Source organism: Haematobia irritans, chromosome 4, assembly GCF_050003625.1.
Source record: "Haematobia irritans isolate KBUSLIRL chromosome 4, ASM5000362v1, whole genome shotgun sequence".
In the NCBI taxonomy this organism is placed as follows: Eukaryota; Metazoa; Arthropoda; class Insecta; order Diptera; family Muscidae; genus Haematobia; species Haematobia irritans.
Window position 1 is genome coordinate 226174368 of NC_134400.1, and position 25407 is coordinate 226199774.

Genomic DNA, 25407 nt, shown 5'->3' on the forward strand with positions numbered 1-25407 from the left:
CACACGACAATATTTTTTCCAGTGTATAAACATTGTTAACATTTGAATGAATTCTCAGGTCAACAATTTGAAAATACTCATTTTTGAACTTACAAATAAAGAAAACCAAAATCATTCGATTTCGAGTGACTGCCTTTCTTTCGAATGGGTTCGATATATACGAACAGGACATTAAAACACAAATGTTATGAAATATTTATAATATATATTCTTTTTGAGTTTTTTAAATCAAGGCTTTTCAATGTTTTCAATGTTTTATGCCATAAATATTCCAATTTTTTAGTCATTGCCGGCCAACTGCATTACATTTTGAGAATAATTATCACACGTTGCCGCAATGTAATGTAACGTGTAATGACTGTTTTAAATACTGGTAATGCAAATTGTAGTGAGATATAATTACCTAGTTTCTGCTAGGGTAGTTACGAATTAAAATTTATTAGCTATCATATGGAGCAAGTGACTATTATAGGCGACGAGACATTTTGACAACTCGTTAACATCAACAACTCTCTTATCCTGTACTCGTTGCTAATTCCTCTTTGCCCTATTTAAACAGATCTGAAAGCAATATTGTTTGAAGCTCTGTGAATATACTTTGAAAGACGCTTCATTGTTTTAAAATAGGCGCATTCATTCCCGAGAGTTTATCGTTATTATAGTGCACTTTAGGTCTGTTGAACTTACCTTGCTATAAATTTGTAGTTACCACACTATAAGTAAATCATATACAGATGAATTTTATGGCAACACATGTACAAAATACGCATACACATATATTTTTTTATTAGATTTGTAAACACAGGCGCAAATCTGGACATAGTGACAAAACGCAGTATGTCAAGAAAAAACTGTGAGAATGATTTGGTTAAAAAGTTATAATACAAAAAAAAACCGAAACTAAAATACACAAAGAATTGAACACAGAATAATTTAATTGCAGAGGCGAAGTTTTCATACGTTCTTAAAAGCATTTCAACGTCGGCGATCGGTGTCAATGTTCACAGGACGAATTAGCATCTTAACAGCCTTCAATGAGTAGTTGGGTCCAAGCCAATCTTGCCAATAGATACCACGATATTGCTCAATTTTGTCATAATCGGTTTCTACATAAGGCCCCATCAAGTTTCTGCAAAAAAAAAAAAAACACAAAACAAACAAAGAACGATTTTGTCTTCATTAATATTTCTTCAAACTTACGATTGATCACACCAATTGTACCACCATGCACCCTTATGCGACTGCGCACAATTGCAATCCACACAGCCATCGTTGTCATTATCAAATGTAGAGAATTTACTACCGGCATGGTAGGAGAACGAATCCCCAGCATCTCCTTCATAATTACCCAACAATTTCAGCTCGTACGATTCCTGCTCATTGCCAATGGCAAAAAGATTGTAGCGAGCATACTTGCGACGATTTTGGAAATCCTCTAAGGTTATCAACAGCTCATGGACAGCCGAAGCGGTCAGCGCATACAATTTGTCCAAACCAATAAAGAATTCGCCTGCAAGATTTCCAAAACCGTTCTTGTATTCCATCCAGCCACGTTGAAAATTGATGTCACCGTTGAATCGATTCATTATAACAGTCCAGCCACCACCAGCTAATTGATCATCGCAAGTCACATAAAAAGGATCCGAGGTGGGCGTCAACTGAAGCTTCAATATTCCATTGGTGGAGGCAACACCTTGGGCACAACTGGTCGTCAATTGTTGCTGGCTATTGGCTGTAGCATAAAAATTCGGTACAGTTAGTAAACCACCTTGGTTTTGTTGTCTTCTCAACAAATTGTTGAAGCGTCTTTGGAGATTGCTGCAAGGTAATAAAGATACGATTCATGGAATTTATTAAACGATTATAATCACTATGAATATTTTATAATAGACCAATTAATAGAGAGACAATTGGTTGCTGTTGACATTGAAAATCGCAAAGAATGTCTTTTGTTTTATACCCTTCACCACTACACCGAAAGAATTCTCTTTGCTAATTTTACGAAAAAATCTTCATTAACTATTCTTGGTAAATTCTTTATTAAAATAAATTTTTCATTACAACATTCTTCATTGATTTTCGTAACTTTTACGAATGTTTACGAAATATTATCCATTAAGTTTTCTTCGTAAAAAGATCGTTTCATGATTTGTCAGAAGTTTTTGCGAATTTATGAATATTTTACGAAACATTCTGCGTTAAAATTTCTTCATGAAAAGTACTAAACATTTTCGTTGCAATTGCGAAGAAGTTTCATTGATGTTCCGTTTGCGACATTAAATTGTTTCCAGCATACTGGAGACAATTTAGCATATTATAATGTGCTTGAGTGTCTATGCTACTTCTCATTTATGAAACCTTTAGAAACTTTTTCATGGAAAATATCAAGAACAAATTTCGGTAATCGAACGTAACATTTCGTTGTTTTTAAAGTTTCTTTGTTTGTAAAACAATGACTTCCACCACTTTAATGAAAACTTTCGTTCTTTTCACGAAGGTAATTCTTTCGGTGTACTGTGTGAGGGGTATAATAAGTTTGTGCATTTGTGCAGTCGGAGACCCATAGTTTTGAATATCGTCTTAGTCGATTTAGCGAAGTCCGTCCGTCTGTCTGTCCATGTACTTTTGTGTTCAAAGTACTGATCGCATTTATCACCGATTTGTCCACAGTTGTCGTATTTATTAACCGATATTATTTTTAAGTTTCATAGGTGTGTTAAGTATGAGGAAAATCGGTTTAGATTTAATTAAATCTTACATACATATGTACCACCTCGAATACTGATATATTTTGCCATTGTGCAATTATATGATTGCAGAGAACACTGCCGTTATTCTTAAAATTTTGGAAAGAGATCAGAATTTATATCCGTGCTTTGTGAACCGAGTTTTGCTGAAATTCGCGCAGATTTAAACAAAGCTCCCAGTAAATTTGAATGATTTTAGATTGCAACATATTTCAATACCAAAAAAAGTAATAATGTTATGTTTGGGCAGAGAACCATATGGCAACCATGTTATTTTCACCGAAATGTTGTATCTTCTTTCCACAAACATGTTATGCGAGAACACATTTTGTTTGCTACAAATAACATTACGTCGCTGTGTGTAAGTGGTTAAGGGTATTATATAGTCGGTCCCGTCTTTAGGCTACATGTCTATTTTTATACCCACCACCATAGAATGGTGACGGGTTAAAAATAAGTTTGTCATTCCGTGTGTAACACATCGAAATATCGATTTCCGACTTTACAAAGTATATATATTCTTGATCAGGGAGAAATTCTAAGACGATATAACCATGTCCGTCTGTCTGTTGTAATCACGCTACAGTCGTCAATAATGAAGCAATCGTGCTGAAATTTGGCACAAACTCGTCTTTTGTCTGCAGGCAGGTCAAGTTCGAAGATGAGCTATATCGGTCCAGGTTTATAGTCTCCATATAAACCGACCTCCCGATTTGGGGTCCTGGGCTTATAGGCTTAGGCTTATACAATTTGCCTGAAATTGGAAATCTAAAGGTATTTTAGGACCATAAGGAAGTGTGTCAAAAATGGTGAGTATCGGTCCATGTTTTGGTATAGCCCCCATATAGACCGATATCCCGATTTTACTTCTTGGGCTTATATAAACCGTAGTTTTTATCCAATTTGCATGAAAAGCCATGTTTTGGTATAAACCCCATATGGACCGATATCCCGATTTTACTTCCTGCGCTTATAGAAACCGTAGTTTTTATCCAATTTGCCTGAAATGCCATGTTTTGGTATAGACCCCATATGGACCGATATCCCGATTTTACTTCCTGCGCTTATAGAAACCGTAGTTTTTATCCAATTTGTCTGAAATTGGAAATCTAGAGGTATTTTAGGACCATAAAAAGGTGTGTCAAAAATAGTGAGTATCGGTCCACTATTTTTGACACATATTTTTGGCTTATAGAATTTGTAGTTTTTATCCAATTTGCCTGAAATCGGAAATCTATACGTATTCTAGAACCATAAAGAGGTGTGTCAAAAATGGTGAGTATCGGCCCATGTTTTGATATAGACCGATCTCCAGATTATAGTTCTTGGACTTATAGAATGCCTAGTTTTTGTCTAATTTGCCTGAAATTGGAAATCAATATTTGAAGTATATAAAGAAAATATTTCATTGAAGCCCAAATACTGGGATTTTCAATCCCCTATCTCGAATGACATCCCTATTATTAGCACTTTAATAGATGTCATCTACCATCACTATAACCACTACCTTAGTAATTGTTTTCGTAACTACATTCTCTTACATACCCCGTTTGTTGCATCACTTTGGTGACATTCGTTTGAAGTTGCGATTGTAGAGATTCTACGGCAGCTCTAGTGGACGCTAATAATGTTGCCAGTGCATCTAATTTTTGCGAATCCGATATTGGTGAAGCCGATGGTTGTTGTTGGCGCTGTTGTTGTTGTTGAGATTTGTAATCAATTTGTCGCGTTTTTCGTAAAATGTTCATTTCTACTGCTTTAAAGAAAATATAAAATTTCAAACATGGATCAAAGTATTCGTACACTTTTGCTATATATCTACATTTAAATTGGTGTAAATTATCAAATGAGATTGAGACTGATGTTAATTTCGTTTTTAAGATAATAAGTCTTGATGTCATAATTAGTGTGTAAATATAACCATAGCGATAGGCGGTAGGCGAAACATTTTTGCCGCAACGGCAAATACAATAAGCTTGACGGCGAATAATTCCCTTTTTCACGTTTCCTAGCGTTTTTGTTGTCAATACAGCGTGCTTTGACAATATTAAACAATGAAGTTGAATAAAAACATACAATGGCTTGTTATTTGTTGAGTTATTTCAAGAAAAAATAATCTACACGTCTCCAGGCAACAGCAATTCCTAGTGGCGAGTTAAAAAAAATTGATAAGCGATGGCAACACTATACCAGTTTTCGCCAAGGAGTTAGAATAAGTTTTAATTTAGCGACACGCCGCTAGCCGTCATGGTATTCCGTCGCGGATTTTGGGCTTCCCATAAGAAATACACGTAAATAAGTGTTCGCCTACCGCCTATCGCTATGGTTATATTTACACACTTAGAAAGAAAGAAAAAAACTTCTTTCCTCCGAAACGAAATAATAGAACAAGTATTTTCGGAGAAAGTACAATATTCTTTGAGTGTGAAACGTATGCTTAAGAATTGTGATAAATTCTATATAATGCCACAAGCAGTTGGAGTTCCATTTTCAATATTTATGAAATTCCTTAATACTTCGACAAAATTTTAAAAGAAATATTAATTTTAAAATTTTCCTGCAGTTAAGCCTAAGTGGCTTCGCGGGACAGTGTTAATTGCAATAAATTTTAAAAATAAATAAAAAAAATATCCAATTGAAAAAAAAGTATTCAAAGCAAGAAAATATCAACAAAATATTTCCAGTTACGAGGGCGGTTCGGAAACTTCTTAGCCTATCAATGAAAGAGAATAGTTAGTTTTTCAAAAATATTTTTTTTCAATATAATCTCCTGAAACTTCAATACACTTAGTCCAACGCTTTTCTAGCAATTCTATCCCTTGATTAAAATACTTTTCCTCAAGGTCTTCAAAATAGCGGTTTACTACGTAATTGCATTTTCATTTGGGAACAAGTAAAAGTCACTGGGAGCTAAATCAGGAGAATAAGGTGCACGCAAAGAAAAAAAAAACGTGTACCGAAAACGTGTACCGAAAACGTTTTTCTTTTGTTAGAGTTTTTTGAATTGCTTCGAAAATTTTAAACTTTTATCACCAAAAAAATTCGTTTGTTACAAAATTTTTATTTTTTCAATAAAAACGTTATTTTTGAAACAACGACACAGTCCATTTCGTTTATATCAAACACTGTTCTTTTCTGACTTTATGTCTTTAATAAGACACATTTTACAGTTCAAAATTTAATATAATACAATGTAATGTTGAACATTTTTTCGGAATCTTCCGAACATATCTGGAATATATGTAAAAAAAAACAAAAAACAAAAAAAACTTTGGTCGAAGCATGGATCGAACCCACGACCCTTGGCATGCAAGTCGGACGTAGTAACCACTGCTCCACGGTGCCAAACTAAATGTTTGTTTCTGTTAAATAAACTTTGTTTATTCGGTTCGTGGGCGCCGCAAGCTATGCTATATAAATATAAATGGAAAATTATCTATTGATGACCATAACAGGTACATAGCTCAGTGGTTAGTGTGTTGGCTTACAAAGTGCATGGTCTGCGGTTCGATTCTCCGTCCAGGCGAAAGGTAATAAAAAATAACTCTGAATTTATTGTTTTACCCTTTTGCAGATAGTCAATCAATAAAATACTTTTGAAGTCGCAAAAAACCGTTGCCATAACCTTACCAGCCGATTAAATTGTTTTTGCCTTCTTGTTCTTTTCTTTTGTTCTTTTGTCTCTGGAGTATAGTGGTGGATCCATGTCTCATCAACAGTTATGGAAAGACGCTTAAAATCCATTTTATTTCGCTTAAAACGATCCAAACAAGCTTGAGAAATGTTCATTCTTATGCATTTTTGATCGACTGTTAACAAATGCGGCACCCATCTTGCAGAAAGCTTTTTCATCTGTAGTTCTTCTCGGGAGCCACCGTGGTACAATGGTTAGCATGCCCGCCTTGCATACACAAGGTCGTGGGTTCGATTCCTGCGTCGACCGAACACCAAATAGTTTTTCAGCGGTGGATTATCCCACCTCAGTAATGCTGGTGACATTTCTGAGGGTTTCAAAGCTTCTTTAAGTGGTTTCACTGCAATGTGGAACGCCGTTCCGACTCGGCTATAAAAAGGAGGTCCCTTGTCGGGCAGCACTCAGCGATAAGAGAGCAGTTCACCAATGTGGTATCACAATGGACTAAATAGTCTAAGTAAGCCTGATATATCGGGCTGTCACCTAACCTAAACCTAAACCTAATCAGTAGTTCTTCATGCAAAATTAAATGGACTCGATCATTTGAGATACCCATGATATTAGCAATTTCACGCACTTTTATTCGTCGATCATTTAATACCATATCATGCACTTTGGCTACAATTTCTGTTGTTGTTGCTTGGACGTCCACTATGTGGTTCATCTTCAATGCTTGTACGACCACGTTTAAATTCAGCAACCCAATTTTTTACTGTTGTTCATATGCAACAGTAACAGGAGCACTTTCACCTAACACATTCACCATATCATTATGAATTTCTTGTCCCGATAAACCTTTTTTTTGTAAATATTTAATGACAGCACGCATTTCTAATTTTTCCATTGTAAAAAAATTGCGGGTGCGTCTTTTTTGAACACCTGTTCCTATATGAAGGAGTTGCCAGATCGAAACAAAATTTAACATGTGTTCATAACAGAGATGGAAGTTTCCAAAACACTTAACTTTTTTCTGTTTATACCGCGCTATTTGTGCGAGGCTAAGACGTTTCCGAACTGCCCTGGTAAAAAGTTGATTGAAGTTGAAAACGTACACAATTGAGCAATTAAAAGATACATTTAAACTACTAATCAAATTAAATAAATACATGAATAACAAGCGAATATGTTATAATGAATGATACTGTATTCCAATATAGAAAATCAAATTGTTAACCATCACCATATTATTTACCATCACTGTAGTCTGTGGAATGATTTCTGTTATCGATTATGTAGGTGTGATTTAGTATCCTCATATATTCGCCGAATTCACCTAAGAGTTCATCAACACCATGTCTGGTCAGACGCTGTATGTGTTCCATGACATCTAAATGTTTGCCAAAGTCCATCTGTGCCACGGCCAGAGAATCCATCCGTGCCAAATTGCTTGATTCGAATTGCACAACTCTGGAAAATGGAAAGAAAACAAAAAGAGAATGAAAGCCCAGAAAAAAATATCACGAAAATTTTTCTAATTAAAATTTTAATCGAGTTGTAAAAAATATTCAATTAAAAAAGTAATTGATTCAACAATTTTTTTTATTGAAACAAAAACCAATCACAAGAATTAGTTGTATAAATTTGGTGATTAATACTATATACAAAAACCAATCACAATGATTAATACTATAATATCTGTGATTGAAAACATTTCAATTAAAAATTAATTCGACCAATTAATTTCGTGATTGAAGACAAAAAATATTTTTTGTGTGAGATATTTTATAATCTATGATGCCTTCTCGTTTATAGTCCAATCGATTTAAGCAAATGTCCAATATTCTACACTGTTAGAAAAATATGTTTTTCATATGTTCCGATATAAACAAAATGTGTTTCGGGCACAATTTTTAAACACAATATATTTAAGTGCAAACATTCAATGTTCCTAAACTAACACTAAATGTTTGGGACGCATATGTTAATATGTTAGAATATATTATGTTTGGGGCATGAGTGTTTTATAAAAATAATATGTGTGAATGTAAACATATATAAATTTACAAATTTCGAGTAAACATATATATGTTGTGATATTTTATTCAGAGAGCGACAGAGAGAGAGAGAGAGTATAGAGAAAGAAAGATATCAACATAACACAGCGAGAGAATGAAAAGAGAGCAATTTGTGTGAATCCGCTTGTATGTTGTTTCGGAAAACTGTTTTATGATAAGGATAAACATTTGATATGCTCTAGTCTAAATATTATTTAATTTGAATATTAGAATGAGTATTCGGAGTAAAGAGAATAGACATTCAGAACCAAGAGAATAGACATTTAAAAAAAAACAGAATTTGTTTTCGCCTTGAGAGCAGCATTTTATGTATGTGTGGACATGTGTTTTGTTTATCATTTTGTCATTATGGGCAAAAATTTTTTTCTTGGTTCGTTAAAAGAAATCGGAACGTATGCTAACCACTGCTCCACGTGGCCAACAAATGTATGTTTGTGTTAAATAATGTTATGTTTGCATGGGCTCGTGGGCGCTGCAAACTATGCTATATAAATGTAACTTATAACGATAATTGTCTACAGGTGACTATAACAGCTACGTAGCCCATTGGTAGTGTGTTGGCTTACAAATTGCATGGTTCCCGGTTCGATTCACCGTCCAGGCGAAAGGTAAAATTTAAAAAAATTATAAAATTGAATAATTTCTTCAACATTATTTGTATTACAGAAAAAGGTGCCAAGTACTAAAAATTTCGTGGAAGTGAAAATTATGTGAGGGAGTGAGCACAATCTTCTTGGGGAGAAAATTCTTCCAAGCATATAACATTTTTGGGCTCAAAATGCTTCCAAATATAATATGTTCACACAAAACCAACATAATAATAAATGTTTCGGCAATATCCAATAATATATGTGCTTCCTGCAAAATATGTTTGGAACATATGCTAGAGAAACGATTTCTTTTGAGGGTGTATATTAACAAATGATGAATAATTATTCCTGTTATGTAAAGAAACCAATTTTAAATACAAATTACTTTTCTCTAAGGACAAATTTCCTTCACAAAAAAGTATATCGTCTTTCACAGAATACCTAGTACCAGAGAAATTCGACCTCTTTACTAAGCAAAAGTCACATTCGAATTTTATTCATTTATTTTTTCCTGCTATGTCAATACTTGTCGTATACGCGTTTGGTTCGAGTATTAAACTAATGTGGTAAATGGTTTCATGTGCTCAGTAGCCAATCTCCTGGCTGAGTACAGGTTTATGAATAAAATAAAATAAAATAAAAAACATTTATTGCAAACAAACAAATGTTTAGAAACTGGAAGGTCTTAAACATAGATATGCTTAAGGTGAAACAAAACATGTTTGCACAGTACAAATAATAATTTTTTTGAACATATTCTGAATATATACATATGCTTGAAGCAGAATATCTTTGGGGGCCTATGTTACAGATGCGATTTTTTGAGGGTGTGTGTTAGGCCCTTCAATGCAATATTCATTTTATAAGATATCTTTTATTATTAAGTGTACGTTTTTTTTTTATTGGAAATAAGGTGACTTAACGATATATTTTCAAATATTGAAAAATTAATCGTCTATCTTTTAAATGATGGCATTCTTGGAATAGTCTTAGTTAAGCCTTAGTTAATGTTTTAAACCTATATAATACTTTAACTGCCAAACCATTAATTCACTTGTCAAATTATCTTGGTAGTAAGATTTATAAAGGAACTCTCTGTGCATACAATTTGAGCTTATTAAAATTTATAACAACGCATAGCAAATCAAAAACGACTTTGACTCTCTAAATAGGTGCGCTTATCTTGACTTGATCAATCGAACATAAATGACCGAGTGCACAACGCAACGCAACAATAACACATAATTATATTTAATTATTATTATTCGAAATTTGTATGCATAATTGATTACCAATTCCAACAAATGAATATGGGAAAAAACAAATGACACGAAATACGAAGTCTTCATATACCACATGAAAAATATATCAATTGAAGCTTTTTATTTTCCTCGTATACCAAAAGGTCAAACATATAAGAGGAGTTGTGTTATTCCTCAAGATTAGTACAAGGGTTATTGAACGAGAAGCAAGCACATAACACGTAATTGATGATGTCTGCAAAAAACAAAAATTCACCCATTATATTTGCAGAAAGGTATCGTTTAAAGAAACGGGTTAGGGTGTTGACGAAATTACGATGACTACTGTTTTAATAAACAATGAAACTCCTAGTCATTCATGTTGGTACAATGAAGATTGCCGTGAAATATTAATCAATGGGGAAGAAGATGTAAAACAACTCTAAACGTAACTTTTGCGATATGTCGCCAAATTTCTTTGAAAAGCTTTATACTGGACAAACTTTTAAGAAAGCGTTATAAACTACTGGTAACAAATAAACGTTTGGTGAAAACTTCCGACCATTTCTCTTTTTTAGCCAGTATTGTATGTACATATTTTATTTTTATACCCACCACCATAGAATGGTGACGGGGGTATAATAAGTTTGTCATTCCGTTTGTAACACATCGAAATATCGATTTCCGACTATATGATCAGGGAGAAATTCTAAGACGATATAACCATGTCCGTCTGTCTGTCTGTCTGTTGTAATCACGCTACAGTCTTCAATAATAAAGCTGACATTTTTCACAAGCTCGTCTTTTGTGTGCAGGCAAGTCAAGTTCGAAGATGGGCTATATCGGCCCAGGTTTTGATATAGTCCCCATATAAACCGACCTGCCGATTTGGGATCTTGGGCTTATAGAAATCGTAGTTTTTATACAATTTGCCTGAAATTGGAAATCTGGAGGTATTTTTGGACCATAAAGAGGTGTGCCGAAAATGGTGAGTATCGGTCCATGTTTTATCCCCCATATAGACCAATCTCCCGATTTCTTCTTTGATTTGACTTCTTTGACTTATAGAAACTGTAGTTTTTATCTAATTTGCCTGAAATTGGAAATCTAGAAGTATTTTATGACAAAGTGGTGTGCCGAAAAGGGTGTGTATTGCTTCATGTTTTGGTATATCCCCAATAATGACCGATCTCCGCATTTTATTTCTTGGGATTATAAAAACCGTAGTTTTTATCCAATTTGTATTTGTTTATTGAATCATAAAGAGATACGCCGAAAATGGTGAGTATCGGTCAGTGTTTTAGTATAGCCCCCATAAGAACGATTTCCCGATTTAACTCCTTGAGTTTCTAGAAACCGAAGTTTTTATCCGATTTGCCTGAAATTTCACTTCTTGAGGGTATAGAAGGCGCACCGATCATGAAAATTGCTTGAAACTCAATGTAAAATTTCCAGATTTTACTTCTCGGGTGAACATCTACAGATTTAAGATTTCAAATCAAGACGTTATTTCATAATTTTCTTGCACACTTACAAGAGATGTTAATGATTCTTCTAAAACAAAAATGGTTCTTACAAATCCAGAATCTGATATAGTCTTCATAGGTAAAATCTTTGAATTTATCTCCGGGAAGTGTATTGGTTGAACTGCTCTGCTTGATTTGTCCTCAAACCCCTCTGAAATTTTAAAGGAAACCCTAATATTTGATTCATGGTGGTGGGTTTTTAAGATTCGGCCTGGCCGAACTTACGGCCGTATATACTTGTTATTTATTTCTTGCTTGATTTCGTAAAGCTAGTACAACAAGATCTTAAATCTTATAATTGAAAGTACAAGCTTATCATATTTCAAATGTTATATGTAGCAAAGAAAATAAAAATGTATAAGTTATATTAAAACACATTAACATAATATAATAAAAGAGTGTGTAAAATATGTAAAAATAAACATTTTTAATTAAAAACAATATATTATTTTCTTTAAGTAAATGTTTTAAATATTTCTTTTTTGAACAAATTAGCATTGCTTATAGTTTGTAAACTAAATTTGTATGCAAAACATAAATCGTGTAATTTTAAATATATTCGAAAACTTTTCACAAATTTTCGAAAAGCTCAACTCAATGATGTTCTGGTTTACGAATTCGCAAAAGTTTTCTCACCCTGTCCATAATATAAGGTACATTAGATTTGACCAGCCCCAACTTTCGGCCGTATATACTTGCTCATCTCATGTCCGTCTGTCTGTGAACACATTTTGTAATCAAAGCCAGGGTTGCAGTTTTAGTCCAATCGACTTCAAATTTGGCACAAGTATGTCTTTCGCCAGAGCCAGAGTTTTACTCCGATTTATGTAATATTTTGGTTGGATTCGGTTAATATACATATATCCAATATACATATATCTCTTGCTCGATTTAGACTCGTATGACCACCGGAGGTCATAATTTTATTTTGATTAAGTTGAATTTTTGCACATAGGGTAGAGGTAACATTTTAGTAATGTGTACCAAATTTGATATATATGTTCCTCCAATTTGGGGAAATATGACCAATTGGCAATTTCCTTGTAAAATCGTCACTGCAAATAAAAAAGCTTGTAAAAATGAAAAAATTGTCGACCTATAAATCGTAAAGACACTTGTGCGAAATCGCATAAAATGGCTTTAAATTTCAATATTTCCATAGTTTATTTACTAACATTGAGCTCCACCCCAGGGCATTATCCGATTTAAATTTGAAGTCTAGAAATTTTCTAAGAAGTTTTAAAAATGTTATCCCAATCGGTTCAGGTTTAAAGAAACGTATATGGGAACATAAGCCCAACAAATTTGAAGGATTTGAGATGATTGCGAAAATGTGGATATACAAAATGGTGCAGGGTACAATATAGTCGGCCCCGCCCGACTATAGTATTTCCTTCATGTAAAGATATTGATTTTTAAGTCGAATGTATTATACATTCGTGAAACAACATAAGACAAGAAGTGATGTCTTTATTTTAATTACTGAAGAATGCCAACTGGCTATCTACACTTAACTTGTTGTCTTTTTCAATGTACTTTTTTAAAGATTAATGCACCCCAAACAATAATAAATCTTTCTGGTCACATATACACCATAAATTAATATAAATCGAATTTGAGCACAAATTCAAAATTTAAAACATCAACATGTCATATAAATTCAGAGATACATATACACATTACGATTGAAACTGATTGCCATCGAGATTACGAGTATAGTAATTTTCGAACAGTTAATGTAAACCACGGGCATCCCGAGAATGTATGAGACTAGTAAATATAACCGAATCGTACAGATGACGTATGCTTCAAAAACAAAATATCTGTCAAGCTATGTCAACAAAAATTTACATAAAAAAATTCAGCTTCGCTTTAAGTTTTACCGCCTTCAACAGATTTTCAATGATAATGCTGTCCATTGGAATTTGCATATCCATTCATCTTTAAACATACATATATGTATTTATGAATAAAATAAAAAGAAAAAATATTGAATATGACTCACTTATTTTCAATATTTTCTAAGCGCTTGCGCAGATCCTCATCTACAGTCACCATCAAGCTTACACGATCATGTAAATTCGTCAAGAGCTCCTTGTAGTCACAATGAGTTGATGTCGTCGAGTTAGTGGTAGGTGTTTGGTTCTAAAAGAACAGACACGAACATTTGCCAAAGATTATTCACCATTTTAATATTTACACACTCACGTCTCGTCACATTTATATAATTTATTTTTCTTATCTTTTATTTTTGTATTTTTTACTTAGAATATAAACAAACCCTGATAAATTATCTTCCAATATGTGAAAGATATACCAATACTACTGTTATGACTCTATTTTCAAGTTCACATCACTTCTAGCGGTATTCCATATTAGTTTTGCTGTTACGCATGCGCTCTGCCGGTTTCAGTTGGATTTCGTTCTTTCATTTTTGTTCGCTTTGGTCTAAGATGCTCGTTAATCACTAAAGTAAACTAACCGGCTCTATATACAACTGGGACCACAAAATACAGAGAGAATCAAACAGTTTGAAATTTTGTTAACCTGCTGTAGAGTATTTCTACAGCTTGTTCATCTGTTGTGATGACGTCTAATGCTTCAGTATGGACTACACCTGTATGAAAATATCTCCATAGGTTCATACACTAAAAAAAGTTTACTTGGTTCAAAGGATTTTTCTTCCCTTACGGATTTTGGTTTGGTTTTTGATTCCGAGCCGATGTCGCGATGTAGCATCTATTTTTTTAGGTTTTAAATCTAGGCTCTATAAAATCATAATTGTGATACAGATATCAATTAATGAGTTTTCATCCAATTCAAATTATAACGGATACTTCAAAAAGTGGTTTACTAATTAAAAGCAAATTTCTGGAAATAAGCCATTGACTATATTTGATGCCGTTTGTATATTTAATCCAGAGATTGTATATCTCAGTATTAAAGATTATTTCCTCAAAAATGTGTTTCTTTGCTTTACTTCAAAGGTGTACGACTTTAACGGAGTGCCGAAAATTTCAAATTACTAAATTTAATTAACAAAATTATAAAGCAAAGATGAACGTTATGAACGTTCTTTTAACTAAAATTCCTTTATTCCTTTTACATTAAGTAAATATTTTTTCAGTGTATGCACACATTTGAAGATGCGCATTTATTTTACGTTTTGGAGATGTAAACAAAGATGATGCCTTATTGACATACATACTTCGCGGTGACTATACAGTACAATGAACTTTATGCATATTTTGTTGCGACATTATTAATATCATTTTTATTTTATTTTTATTATTCCAAATTATGATGCATTAACATTCCGAATTAACCGTGGATTTCCCCATTCACAAAACTATAAAATATACAAGTGTACCCTCAAAAAAAATCGCTTCTGTAACATATACCCCAAACACATTTTGCTTCAAGCATTGTATTGTTCAAACATATTATGTTTCAGCTTAAGGCATACACTGGTAGAAAAAAAAAAAAAATAATGAAATTTTCTTTGTTTGTATGTGGATTTTTAAGGCGTCAATTGGTTACTTCCATTATTTTACTTACAGCATACTCTCTAGGTCTCTCTTTCTAAACACATATATGTTTATAGGCTATTTCTAAATTATTATATGTTTGCATCTAAGCATATTATATTTACAAACATTTTATATCCCAAACATAATATGTTCTAACATATATATATGTGCCAAACATGTTATGCTAGTTTATGCACATTATATGCTTGCACTTAAAAATATTGTGTTAAAAAATTTGAGTTCCAAACATAATTTTTACACCCAAGCATATGAAAAACATCCTTTTTCGTCAGTGTCTTACGAACCTAACATAGCGTATCAAAAATGAATATGATCATCTCAAACATATTTTCAGAGAAAATAACAATTTTTTGGCGTAATTTGAAATGAAAAAATTGGCGCTCGAAATTGTGGAAAATTTTATAAATTAAAAAAAAAAACTCTAAACTAGTTTGTGGGAAATACGAATTTAGTACATTTTTTCTCCTTCATTTGTGTATAAATTTCATTATCTCAAAGAAATTTGACTTTAATATTTTGTAAATTGTCTATGATAGTCCGATAGCTATCGAGGATTTAAACTGCATGGTAATAAGTTTTTTAGTTCACAGAATCACTATAGGAATCACAATTGACAACTAATCTTCAAATTTGTATTGAAGAAATGCCATAGTAAAACTAACGCAAAATTTAACTTATTTTTATTACAAAAAAAAATATTTATTTGTAGTTAAATTTTATTTTTTGTTTTTCTAAATTTGTGACAGTCCGATGAAATTATCCTTTTATTTCAATTACCGTAGATCAATATGAACTGAGCGTAACCTGACAACATGGTATGGTTAAAATTGTCATGATTTGGCTCCAATTATTTCGTTCTTTACTTTTAGTTCATGTTTTCTTCTATGAGATGGTGTACTTTGGTGAGTTGTAGTTAAAAAATACACCAGGACAATAAAGTTTCCTGGTTTTTACAATGCTTTGTGGAAATTTCAAAATGTGGAATATAATTTAATTCAATTTTCGCAGTTTACTTTTTTCCGTGTGGGTGAACTGTTTTTCGTTCTGAGTATTTGTGAAAGGTAATTTGGGGTCTTTTAATATATTTGCCATTCAATTAATTGCGAAATTTAAAATATTTAAAATAAACAACAATTCAACGTATAAATGTTATCATATGAATGATAAGAGAACCTTTCCATAGATCAGTTCACTTTAATTCCAAATAACTTCTCTTGTAACTGATCTATTCACTATTCAATATTCGGTTCGGATCGGATTTTTTTCTTGTAAAACCCACCATTCTCCACCGTTGCACATTGTTGCGTGTTGTATGTCGTTGTTGCCAATTTGTCTGCGGTGGTTGTGACGGTGCCGTTGTTGGATGGGGTTCTTGCATATGACAGTGGGTTACACTCATTATCAGGGTTACAAAAATCACCTCGATGAGGTATTTCATATTAAAGACTAACACCGCCATTATCGATTTGTATGTTTGCTTTGGCTAATGCTATTATTTTTATTTGCTTTGTTGTTTGATTCGATTCCAATTCACTTTTTATGGACGTTATTTTGATTTTATTTTGTCAATGATTCATAAATTTGTCTCTTAATTTTTTGCCAATGACAGACGCCGCCTAACACCTTGGATACACTTGGATAGCCGCCCGACTATGAAATTGTCCGTTCGCTTTTATTCGAATGAACCACACCGGTCGACGTTTACGTTGAGACTAAACTTGTTGTTGATCATTCGCTCTGTTTGCTAGATTGCGAAGATTCCTTGGCAAAAACAAAAACGCGCATTGAAGAAAAGCTAAACAGAAATCTTTTTCGCCAAACCAGAGGCAGTTGTTATCAGTTGGACCGCAAATATGTGCTCTCGCGTTGTGTGTGCCTGTGTGTTTGTTTTCGATGATGGCTCAGAGAGTGCCTTCTTCATAAGATAGATTTTTTTATCACCATTCGATTTTCTTTCGACAGCGGTTGATATTTTTCGGCTAATTTGATGATTGTGTTTAGAAAATAAATATAATACCGCAAACAGGTACTTGGACTGGCAGATTACTTATTAGCGACTTTAAATAATGGCGCGAGTTTATGACAGACTAGGTTTGGTTATGTGTTCTTGAATCTCCTTAATTATAGGCGCTATTATAAGTTGAGTGAGGAGGAACTAATTCAATGCATTATCTATTGCACCCAAAGAAAATGTACACTCCTCCGGAACAAAAGTTTAGACAAATGAAGTTCCCCTTTGTTACATACACTGAAAAAAAGCATGCCCGGTTTCAAAGATTTTGTCTTTACACTAATAATTATACCCTAAACCACATAGTGGTCAGGGTATAATAAGTTTGATCGGCCAAAAAATGTGTCTACCAGAAATATTGATTTTAGACCCCATAAAACATATACCGATCGACTCAAAATCACCTCCTGAGTCGATCTAGCGCTTGGTGTCCGTCCGTCCGTCTGTCCATGTATTTGTTGTTCACAGGATTCCGGTCGCAATTATTAACCGATTTCGATGAAATTTGGTGCAGGGAGCTTTTTGGGCACAAGGACGAACGCTATTGAATTTGGAAGAAATCGGATCAAATTTAGATATAGCTCCCATATATATGTATCGCCCGATTTCGACAAATGGGGTCACGTTGCGCGTTTTTTCAAACGGATCGTCACCAAATTTGGCAAAAGGTAATCTTTTCCATCACCCTTCAAGTCTGCAAAATTTCATCCAAATCGGTTCATATTTAGATATAGCTCTCATATATATGTATCGCCCGATTTTCCCAAATTTGGCCACAAAACCTTTTTTTATCAACCGATCTTACTCAAAGTTGGCTAAATATAGTCTTCTATAGCACTAACTGTATGTGCAAAAAATCATCGAAATCGGTTCAGAATTAGCTATAGCTCCCATATATATTTTCTAAATTTGGCCATAAACCCTTATTTATCAACCGATCTTAACCAAATATGGCTAAATGTAGTCTTCTATAGCACTAACTATATGTGCAAAAAGTCGTCGAAATCGGTTGAGATTTAGATATAGCTCCCATATATATGTATAGCCCGATTTTCCCAAATTTGGCCATAGAACCCTTATTTATTAACCGATCTTACTAAAAGTTGGCTAGATCCAGTCCCCTATAGTACTAACATATATGTATCACCCGATTTTGAAAAATTCGCCCCTAATAACTTTATGTTTGACCTTACAAGCCTCATTTCTTAACTGATCTTACTCAAATCTTGCACAAGGTAAACTTTTGTGGTATTAATAAAACCCGCAAAATATTATGCTAATTGGTTCAGATTTAGATATAGCTTCCATATATATGCATCGCTCGATTTTCCCAAATTTGGCCATAGTACTCTTATTTATTAAACAATGTTACTCAAATTTCAAATTTTGATGTACTAGCCGATCGTACTTATACGTACTTGTAGCTCTTACATAAGAATATTGCTCGATTTTTAAAATTTGTATTTATTACCCAGACTAATTTAACGATTTTCTCTTTTGTAATAATGGGCTCAATATTAGTGGCATACTAACTCCGTAGGCGCAATATCAACACAGCCAGTGTTGCTAGAAGTAGGGGAAATTCCCTATATGTGGGTTTTTTTTTCTAATATTTAGCGTCTTGTAGGGACGTAGGGCCACAATGTAGGACATTTTCACTCAACGCAATTTGTAATAATTTTTACATTTTGGTGGCTCTAGAGGAGGAAATTAGGAGCCGGCAAGGCTTGATCTTTAACAATGTGTGGTAAACTTTATTCCTGTAGAGAATTTTGTCAACATTTTATTTCTATAGAACATTTTGCCAAAATTGTATTTCTATAGAAATTTTTTTTTCAAAATATTATTTCTATAAAAAATTTTCTCAAAATTTTATTTCTGCGGAATTTTTTCTCAAAATTTTATTTCTATAGAATTTATTGTCAAAATTTTATTTCTATAGAAAAATTTCTCACAAAAATTTGTTTATAGAAACTTTTTCCAAAATTTTATTTTTATAGAGATTTAACAAAAAAGATTACTAATTTGGGTAGAATTCTACCAACTGTGGCAACCGTGGTGGTAATACAAATTTATATTCTAAGTTATATACGTTGCATATTCATGTTTTAAGATAATAAAGTACTTACACAGATAAAAATAAGTTTGAGAACCAATAACTTTTGTTGGAAAACCAATAACAAAATTTGTTAATTTTCCTGCAACAAACTAATTTGTACTTTTAATAACCATTATTACAAAAAAGTTGTTAGCAATCGTTACCATCAGAAGGCAACAAATAATTTGTGTTCTCAATAACATAATTTGTAAGTAATTTGTTGAGCATCCAACAGAACAAAATATTTGTTGTTGAACGTTACGTTTAATCCTTAACAAATATTTTTGAATTTGAACGAAAAAATTTGTATGTGGTTTGTTGGAGTCTATCAATGACTGTAACAAATTTATTGGTGTATTGACAAAAAAATAAATTGAAATTGACAGAATTATTGCACCAAAATTGCCGGAACAATTTTGGAGATAAGTACACACAGAGAAGTAATATGAGCAAAATGCTATTTTTGGACGGGGAACATGTAACATTTTTGTGTCGATAATCCTATACTCAGTTTTGTAAATGTATGATGATTTTAAATTTGAGTAGTCCAGGGTCTAGCAAGCATTTTGACAACTTTTTGCCCAGTGATATATATTCTAGTTAATTAGAATTGTAATAACTCTAATCCCGATATTAATATGGTTTTATTAATTATCTCATACAACAAACACATTTAAGAAACTACAAAATTGAAAAATATAAATTTTTCACAGACATTTATAAATGCTATTCTGTATTCTCTGATGAATGAGCTCTTTGCTTGCTATCATACACGTGCATGTGCTATTACTCATTTTGTTCTAACGGTATTCTTCGCATACTTCTTTTAGCTTTCGTACATGTTCTCAGCGATGTGCGCATAACCAGCCTTGTATTTTTTGTTTTTGTTTTCATATCGATAGCAATCAACTATTTTCGCAACAAAACAATTTGTTGAAAATTCAGAATATTTCTATTATTTCCTCTGTCAAGCATCTACAAACACATTTCAACAACAAATGCCTCATATTCAGTAGACAAATTTGTTGAGCATCAGCAGATTTTATATACTGTTACGTTTTTATATTTAGGCGTTTTTAATTACCCGACAATTAAAACACAGTTCTTTTAAATAACGACAATCTACAATTTATTTACTATGACTTCACACTTTACAATTCGTCCACACTGAAGTTATGTTTGACGCTTTAATTAAGACTGACTCGTTAGCAGCATGCGAGCGCTTTTATATATGACGGTGTGGCAATACGAGAACATTCTGGTAGCACTACAATATTCTGGCAACGCCAGAACATTCTTAGACAATGCTAGAAGGATCTACGACCATTAAGTTATTCGTCTGGTGGCTGCCAAACACATACACACTCACATAGATATATGCTCGCATTACTACAACAACAATGACAATAGACAATGAGATGAGAATGCAGAATAACAAAGCAAAGGGGTTGCTATTCTATGAGAGAGTAAGAACTAACATTTCGGTAAGCAAACAAAAGAACATAAAAGAAATTCAGGAAAATACTAGAAAATGAATAGATGATTCCAACAAGTGATAGCGAAGTTTTTTTTTTTTTTTTTTTTTTTTATTTATTATTTATTCAAAATATTATTGCATTACAATTCATAGTATGCCTCAGCGCCAACTTTGGCTTTGTAGAGGCTAGCTGGCAATTAACACTAGCAAAAATTTAATTTAAATTACATCCTATTAACAAATTCTATAGGTACAGATTTAATTTAATTTAATTACATTGGGTGTTTTAGTATGAAGTTATGCATGTTAAAACACTAGAAGTATTTCAATGTTGTTTATCAAATATGTTTTCAGTTTCTTCTTGAAGGAAGTTAATGCCGATATTTCCTTTAAATCAGCTGGAAGCATGTTATATTCGGTGGGACCAGTATATTCGGTGGGACCAGTTTTATCGTTACAATTTGAAATTTTAAATTAACGGAAACTAATTTAAATAAACTTATATCTATAATTATCAAATTCGTAACACTGCCTCCCGCTTAAGCCTGTTCGTCCCGAACAGGCACAGAACCTGTTCCGTAAGGAGCCAATCGTTCCAGATGTACAACTTTCATCTTTGATCTAGGGCTGTCGTCCTTCTGAATCCGGTATACAACATCATTGATCTTCTTGATGACTTTGTATAGGCCTTCCCACTGTGTTTGCAGTTTAGGACACAATCCTTTCTTTCGTTGCGGGTTAAATAGCAGAACCAATTCTTCTTCTTGGAAGCCCTCAGTATTTACAGCACGATCGTATCTCGCCTTCATTCTGTTGCTGACCATTCTTATTTTGTTGCGCACTGATTCGTGAACTTCACCGAAAGTGTTTGGGATGTCGTTTCTGTTTTCTTCCATGGCGAGCTCATTAGGTTTAGCGCCGAATATCAGATCTCCAGGCAACTTCAACTCAGTTCCGAATAGAACATTGGCCGGTGTTCGCGAGGTGGAATCATGAATGGCAGATCTATACGACAGCAAAAACTTTGGTATATGCTCGTCCCAGTCCCTCTGGCCGTTGTCCACTACTTTTCGAAGATGTTCCTCCAGAGTGCGATTAAACCTTTCTACCATGCCATCGGATTGTGGATGTAATGGCGTAGTCCTCGTTTTCTTGATACCAAGGGATTCACACATCTCTTTGAATATGGCCGATTCAAAATTTCTTCCCTGGTCTGAGTGAATCTCGGACGGCACACCGTAGCGACATATCCAGTTATTGTTGACAACATCCACAATCGTTTTTGCCTCTTGGTTTGGAATTGCATACACTTCCGGCCATTTGCTGAAGTAATCCATGACCACAAGGACATAACGGTTTCCAGAATCACTTACTGGGAAAGGGCCTGCCACGTCCATTGCTATTCTTTCAAACGGGGCTCCTGGTCTATATTCTTGCATAGGACCTCGACTTTTCCTTGTTGGACCTTTCGCCTTCATGCACTTCTCGCAATTGGCTACCCATTCAGCAATTGATTTCTGGCATCCAACCCAGTAGAATCGTTGCTTCACTTTATCGGCGGTTTTGGTTATTCCCAGATGACCTCCACTGGGACCATTATGGAACTCCGCCAAAACGTCTCTTATTTTGGAATCTGGAACGATGATCAAATTTCGGCTGCTCTTGCCATCTTCGCTTTCCCATTTACGTTGCAGGGATCCATTGACTAGAACTAAACTATCCCATTGAGCCCAGTATGATTTCAAAAGTGGACTTTCGGCTGCGATGTCTTTCTTACTGGGCTTCTTGTTCTCTTCCTTTGCCGAAATAATTTTGTCCAAAATGGGATCTTTACGCTGTTCTGTTGGCCAGTCCACTCCAGATTCGATGTGTAACAGCCGAATATCAACAATCTCCTCCTTGTGTTCAGCTTTCGAGCAGTGCTTGCATTCTATACTGCAAGGTCGACGTGACAAGGCGTCAGCGTTACCGTGTTTTCCACCTTTTCTATGCTCGATACTGAAATCATAGCTTTGGAGCCTCTCGATCCAACGTGCCAGTTGAGCTTCCGGATTCTTGAATTGGAGCAACCATCGTAGAGCTGAGTGATCAGTCCTGAGCAAGAAGTGTTGTCCATACAAATATTTATGATAATGTTTTACACTCTCTATGACGGCTAGCAGCTCTCGTCGCGTTACACAGTAGTTCTTTTCGGGCTTGGACAACGTTCGGCTGAAATATCCGATGACCTTCTCCTTGCCTTCTATCTGTTGGGATAGCACACCTCCAATACCATGCGCGCTAGCATCTGTATCCAAAACAAATTTTTCGCCCGGAATAGGATACGCTAGAACAGGAGCTGAACATAAAAGTTCTTTTAAATGTTGGAATGAATCCTCCTGTTCGTCGCTCCACTGGAACTTCTGACCTTTTTGCGTCAATTTATGGAGACTAGCGGCGATGCTGGCGAAGTTTGGGACGAATCGTCGGTAATATGTACATAACCCAAGGAAACTTCTTAATTCGTGGAGATTTCGGGGTCGTGGCCAATCTCTGACAGCTTGGATTTTGTCTTCATCGGTGGATATGCCCTCTGCAGTCACATGATGACCCAGGTATTTCACTTCCCGCTGGAAAAGGGAGCATTTCTTTGCGTTAAGGCGTAGACCAGCGGCTGACAATTGCTGGATAACGTCTTTCAAGTTCTTAAGGTGCTCGTCAAATGTTTTGCCCATCACTATGATGTCGTCCAAGTATATCAAGCACGACTTCCAGTGCAACCCCTTCAGTACCCGCTCCATCAATCTTTCGAAGGTAGCCGGAGCGTTGCAGAGCCCGAACGGCATTACATTGAATTGCCAGAGACCGCCATTAACGCCAAAAGCCGTCTTTTCCTTGTCTTTCTCGGCGATCTCTACTTGCCAATATCCACTCTGCAAATCAAGCGTAGAAAACCATGTTGTTCCGGCTAGTGTGTCCAACGTGTCATCAATGCGTGGAAGCGGATAACTGTCCTTTTTGGTGACATCATTCAGTTTTCTGTAGTCCACGCAGAATCGGGTACTTCCATCTTTCTTTTTGACCAGCACAACTGGGGAACACCAAGGACTTGATGATGGCTCGATCACTCCACTCTCCGCCATTTCCTTTATGAGCTTTTGAACTTCGTCTCTTTTTGCCAGGGGAACACTTCGTGGTGCCTGTTTTATGGGCCTTTCTTCTGCGGTTTTAATTTCATGTTTCACTACAGATGTTCTTCCTTGATTTCCCTTTTCAGAAGCAAAAGCAGAGGCGTTTTTCCGCAACAATTGCTTGGCTTTATTTCTCTCTGACGGCGATAGATGACGTGTCCAAGCCTCAAAATACCCTTCTAGATGTTTTCTCACTGCTCCATGTGTCTTTGATGAGTTGCCTTCCAAATTGACTATTGCCTCGGCTGGTGTACATTTTCCAATATCAGAAAATTTTGCAATTTGCTCATGATTGTCAGACATGTTCAAGACACGAACTGGTATTAGTCTCTCTTCGTTCGTTGTTACCAGGGCATTTGCTATCAAGATGTTGTTGCTTTTGTTTTCTGCTGGTTCAACAACCCACAATTGGCCGACTTCACAATCTCCATTCATAGAAACCCATATAATTGCTTCGGCATTCGGTGGTATAGACTCTGACTGGCTCGTTGTCAAACGTCTGACAGGTGTATTCTCGTCGTATCCCACGTTTACCGTTATTTCGGCATCGCACCATGTCATTACACGACGCTTCATATCCAGATTGAGGCCAAAAGCAATCATGAAATCCGCTCCAATTATAACTTCGTCTACTATATCGGCCACAATGAAATCATAAGTAACGGATTTGTTAGCAATAGTTAATTTTACGGTGACCTTTCCATATACGGTTGCGGGTTCCCCTGTAGCCGTGCGTAGCTTGACTCCAATCAGTGGTGTAACTTTTCCTTTTACTAAATCAGATCTAATGATAGACTTTGATGCACCAGTATCCAACGTCAAAGTACGCTTGTCGCCATTAATAACACCCGCAATAGTTAAATTGTTATTTTTCTGTTGAACTATTGCTATGGAGATGGTGGGGCCATCGTCTGTGGGAGCCAGCTCTTGCCCCGCTGAACTAGCTCGATTTAGTTTAAAGGTGACTCACTTGACTGTGGGGTCACCTTCTTATGGCTATTGTTTAATGGAGATGGTGATGTGGACCTTGACCGTTTGCGTCGTGCTTTGCATTCTCGAGCTAGATGTCCCGGCTTATCACAGTTATAGCATTTGATCCGGGATTTATTTGCCTCTTGCTTCATTTCTTGCATTGCCTGCTTCATGGCCTCTTTCATCGACTCAATAACGGACTTTGATTCATCACACTCTGTCTCTACTTTACGTACCTTGTGAATTTGAGGCCGCGCTAGCAATCTCGCAGTCTCCTGTGCAAGTGCGAATGTTACTGTTTCAGCGAATGTAGCC

The 25407-nt window shown here is 34.8% G+C and overlaps 1 protein-coding gene across 4 annotated transcripts; it reads right to left on the minus strand.

The window, feature by feature from the left end:
• Positions 1–739: 739 nt before the first annotated feature.
• On the minus strand, positions 740–17082 carry LOC142233239 (uncharacterized). Of its 4 annotated transcripts, none has more exons than XM_075304091.1 (6): positions 16644–17082; positions 13819–13958; positions 7715–7848; positions 4293–4503; positions 1201–1818; positions 740–1129 (listed from the first exon to the last, which is right to left on the minus strand). In XM_075304091.1, exons 1-6 carry the CDS (start codon positions 16821–16823, stop codon positions 976–978), a joined length of 1437 nt encoding a protein of 478 aa, XP_075160206.1. In that variant the 5' UTR covers positions 16824–17082; the 3' UTR covers positions 740–975. The 4 variants fall into 4 exon arrangements, with proteins under 4 accessions (XP_075160206.1, XP_075160207.1, XP_075160205.1 ...); XM_075304092.1 differs by having other exon boundaries at positions 4293–4500; positions 16644–17081; XM_075304090.1 differs by having other exon boundaries at positions 4293–4500; positions 7634–7848; positions 16644–17081.
• Between the last annotated feature and the right edge of the window lie 8325 nt (positions 17083–25407).

What these genes read in the sequence shown, in the direction of transcription:
- LOC142233239 (XM_075304089.1), bottom strand. Translation starts at nt 16,823, where the DNA reads ATGGCGGTGTTAGTCTTTAATATGAAATACCTCATCGAGGTGATTTTT. An exon ending in TTAGAAAATATTGAAAATAA is followed by an intron (nt 7,849 to 13,818) that starts GTGAGTCATATT and finishes TCCATTTTCCAG; the next exon opens with AGTTGTGCAATTCGAATCAA. An exon ending in TACAATTGGTGTGATCAATC is followed by an intron (nt 1,130 to 1,200) that starts GTAAGTTTGAAG and finishes TTTTTTTTGCAG; the next exon opens with AAACTTGATGGGGCCTTATG.